Here is a 3,842-nt window from a genome sequence, read left to right as displayed (position 1 = left end):
CAGCTGTTTTCATGATTATTTCCATGATGTTTCTGCTGACAGTCTCATATTGTAAACAGCTCTGCAGCGACACCAGGAAATCCCTTACAGACATTGAACATGTTAATGGGGGGTAACCTCATCTGAGAAAACCAAAGAGGACACTGGTGCTCTCTGGTGGACACTTGCAGCATCGACACCTTGTCTGGACAGGTAGGTTATATTGACCAGAAATGAAAGGACAGCGGCATGTACTGTTAACACCGATTTTATTTATAACAACGGGGTGGGGGAACAGCTCTACTGAGGTGGCTGCTGCTGATCTGGCATGCTCCTGATGATATCAGAATCGCCTGAAGAGGAAAATAACAAAAAGTCAGTTGACCAAAATAAAAATTGCCACAAAGACATACATACAAAGTTGACATTAACGGCTTTCATCTAGCGAAGCACTAGTCCTGAATTGGACCACTTTGATGAGCAGGTCCAACAGGTGTAAACATTTGCACAGAGGAAACCGAGTGGTAGGAGGTAAAAATATACTATCAAAGCGTTTTAACAAACCTCAGTCTAAGCAGAGATCTCAAATATTTTAACAATTAAGGTCAATAGGGACATTTCTGAACTCTCATTTGTTGAGTTGCATTGACTTTATTTGGAAGATTGGCATAAAGTTTTGCTGCTCTCCAGTAGTAATACTGATGCAAGTTGTTATCTCAGGGTACATTACATCACAGATCTGGCTACTAGTCCCAGCAGTTTGACAAACAAAAAAGAAAGAAAGTGCACGAAACAGGACCACATTAGAAGCCACAACAATATTCTTTGTTTGTTATTTAAAAACAAACAAACACATAGAATAAATCTCATGTTTCCAACACATTACTTTCTACTCTGTGCCTAGATTTTATGTGTTGGATGCCAGTGTATTAGTACTAGATTACTAATATACTTCTAGATGAACAGGTTAATTGGATGGATATACATACACTATCATGGATCATTGAAATGTTGTGTTGTGTTCGGTGTTAGAGGGGCCTATATGCTGTTGTTCAGTTCTGTCAAACAGCCTCACTGGGACCATTTCCCCTGAGGCTAATGTCCCTGCATCAATTTTGTTACCAGACAGTGCCTGGCACAAGCTTTAAATATTCTAGCATGCGTAAACGCCATCCTGAAATCTTAATTAGCGCTAAAGAGACAAAGAACAAGCTCAATGTTTGTGGCAGTGGAGGAAAAGCTTGGGAATCAATTGCACCATACTGTAGCTGGTGTCCAATACAAAGGTAGGTACTCACCAGGGTCGATAATCGCCAGTGTGCACACCCTGTAGTATTTTCCGCAGGCTGTGCCGAGCTCAATGTTGTTTCCACTGTAGTGGTGGACACCAGTCTTGGCCAGCATGGCATAGTACTCAATCTCAGATTTCCTGGACAGGTCAGAGACAAAGGAAGAATGTTGAGTTAAAGCAGCAGATGCAACTACTGTAAATTAGACAAGGGATCCAAATAAACAAGACATGATCAGTTTGAACATTAAATATAATTTTGCATTAGCACCTGATGACCTGATCACCCTGTGAATGCAGTGCTAATATAAGGTTGTTGAAAAATACAGTTTTAAGTTGTTAAAAATATATAGATTATTTTCTCAGAATACCCACAGTATGAGGCCAGTCAGCTGAATATGCAGTTGCAAGCATATATCAAAACCTTTACAGCATTAATATTATTGGAATCTTACTTTGATGACCTGCAAGAGTAATTGATGCCATATTCTCTATGTTTCACTCCTATTACTGTGGCTACCTCATGGCCCTGTTAACAGCACTGTCAACCATATCGGCTCATCTGTCTACAAGTTGTTGTTGTTACACACCAGCTTTAAAACAACATGTACATAAAACCCCGATTTAACTACTTGCTTACAACAACTTAGATGAAAAGTAACTATTCTTTTATAGAACAAGTATGAATGTATCCATTATCTTCATGTACCTGAGGGCAGGGCAGTTGTTGGCCAGGATGACCAGCTTGGCTTTCCCCTGACGGATCATCTTCTGGGACTGTTTGTAGCCCAGGACGTATTTTCCACTCTTCATCACCAGCTGGAGACGGGAGTTGATGGACTCCATGGACTTTTTCTGAACAAACAGACATACTCAAGTTGGTGACAGCACACAAGCTACGTAGCTAACGTTACACGACTCGTCTATCGTTGTGCTTACGCAAAACCCAAAACAACATAGTGGGAATAATAACATACCTTTTAACAAAAAGGAAACAAGGAGGTCAACACATATGTTGTTAACCTACATTGGTAGGAATTGTTGTCACGTTACTGACATTTTTCTGTTGTCAGATTTACGTTAGCAAACTAGCATTAGCCACACTGCCGGTGTTAACGTTACTCCAGCTGCAAATATTATCCGACAAACAGATGGATGAACGGCAATAAATCGACGGACAGTCGACACATTTAAAATATATACAACCGCAATAATTCAACGCAAAACTATACTTGTTGAGTGCATATGTTTAAACAGAGCTACAGTGCTAGCTAGCAGGCCCTGACAGAAACACGTCTCCACGTGAAGCAGCAGCCTGGCCCTGGAGTAGCGCGTGCACTCCGGGCCGAGCCAACGCCACTCACCGTCTTCTTTGCGGCCACCATTTTTGCGGTTTAGTCCGTACCGGCCAACCTGCGGGCGAGAGGAGGGGAGAACGAGACTGTCGTTAAGGTCTGGATAGTAACAAAATGTTAAAATGAACACATTTCGGAGATTTTTTTATCAGAAAACTCAGAGCTCATCTTACTGTGAGTTAACTCCAATATGGCCTCGGCGAGAAAGGAAGTCCCATGGTGCACTGCGCTGCTATCTCTTGGTGGGCCTGCGCAAACGAGTACTGCGCAGAATACTAACTGCTGATGGTTTTAGAGATCTTTAAATCAACAGACTACATGAAAATATAAAATTACAGCAAACGATCTGAGGTCTACAGCGAGCATTAAAGAGACAAAACACAAAATAGATAGGCAAGACAATTTTGTTTATGTAACACATTTCAAGTAAACTCATTAAAATGCACACAACATGTAACATTTACAGAATAAATGCAATAAAAACAACAACAAAAACAAATCCACAGACACAGACATGCACAGACACACGCATACAGCGATTCTGCGAATAATAGGCTATCAATTGCACTAAATATGCAACAAAAACATATCAAGGCCCGTCTAAATGATCGTATTCATTACATTTCTGTAATAAAAAGCTTTTTTTCTATTTATCTATTTTACCATTTTAAACACAAAACATACTTAGAAAATATAATGCATTGTTATAGATGAAACTACCCATGGGTATATTAGGCTTTTTAAAACTAGTTTCATCCAAACCAGCTACAACATTAAAATGCTGCCTAGGTTGTGCATTAATCCATCAAAAATAGCAATCCAAGAAAAAACTCTGGTAGGCGTCCTCTGATGCCTAATGAGTACTTCTACTTTTGACACATTTTGGTGTTAATACTTTTGCACTTGTTTATTCATATTTTTTTTTTGTACTTTTGTAAATGATTTTATGAATGCAGGACTTTTACTTCTAATAGAGTATTTCCATAGTGTGGTATTGGGGCATTTTAGATCTCAATACTTCTTCCACTGAACAGATGGGTAGTTTGTTACACATTTTGTCACACTTTCACTGGACATTACGCTGCTCCAGCAGATTGACCCAGAATTTAGATGTTTGCTCAAGGGCACATTGGCAGTGAGCCTGGTTCACTTTCCCCGCCCCAAGAGGTGGCCGCTGTAAACTGACTGAATAATGTATTTTTGCCCCTGCGCCAGCCTCC

At 40.2% G+C, this 3,842-nt stretch overlaps 1 protein-coding gene across 1 annotated transcript; it reads right to left on the bottom strand.

Moving 5' to 3' along the window:
- Positions 1-231: 231 nt before the first annotated feature.
- rpl30 (ribosomal protein L30) lies at positions 232-2,906 on the bottom strand. The gene is made up of 5 exons (XM_044170691.1): positions 2,796-2,906; positions 2,632-2,680; positions 1,977-2,122; positions 1,278-1,408; positions 232-332 (listed from the first exon to the last, which is right to left on the bottom strand). Exons 2-5 carry the CDS (start codon positions 2,650-2,652, stop codon positions 280-282), a joined length of 351 nt encoding a protein of 116 aa, XP_044026626.1. The 5' UTR covers positions 2,653-2,680; positions 2,796-2,906; the 3' UTR covers positions 232-279.
- Positions 2,907-3,842: the final 936 nt, after the last annotated feature.

Source organism: Siniperca chuatsi, linkage group LG17 (genome assembly GCF_020085105.1).
Source record: "Siniperca chuatsi isolate FFG_IHB_CAS linkage group LG17, ASM2008510v1, whole genome shotgun sequence".
NCBI lineage: Eukaryota > Metazoa > Chordata > Actinopteri > Centrarchiformes > Sinipercidae > Siniperca > Siniperca chuatsi.
Note: the sequence above shows the minus strand (reverse complement) of the source record. Positions and strands in the feature narration are given on the sequence as shown.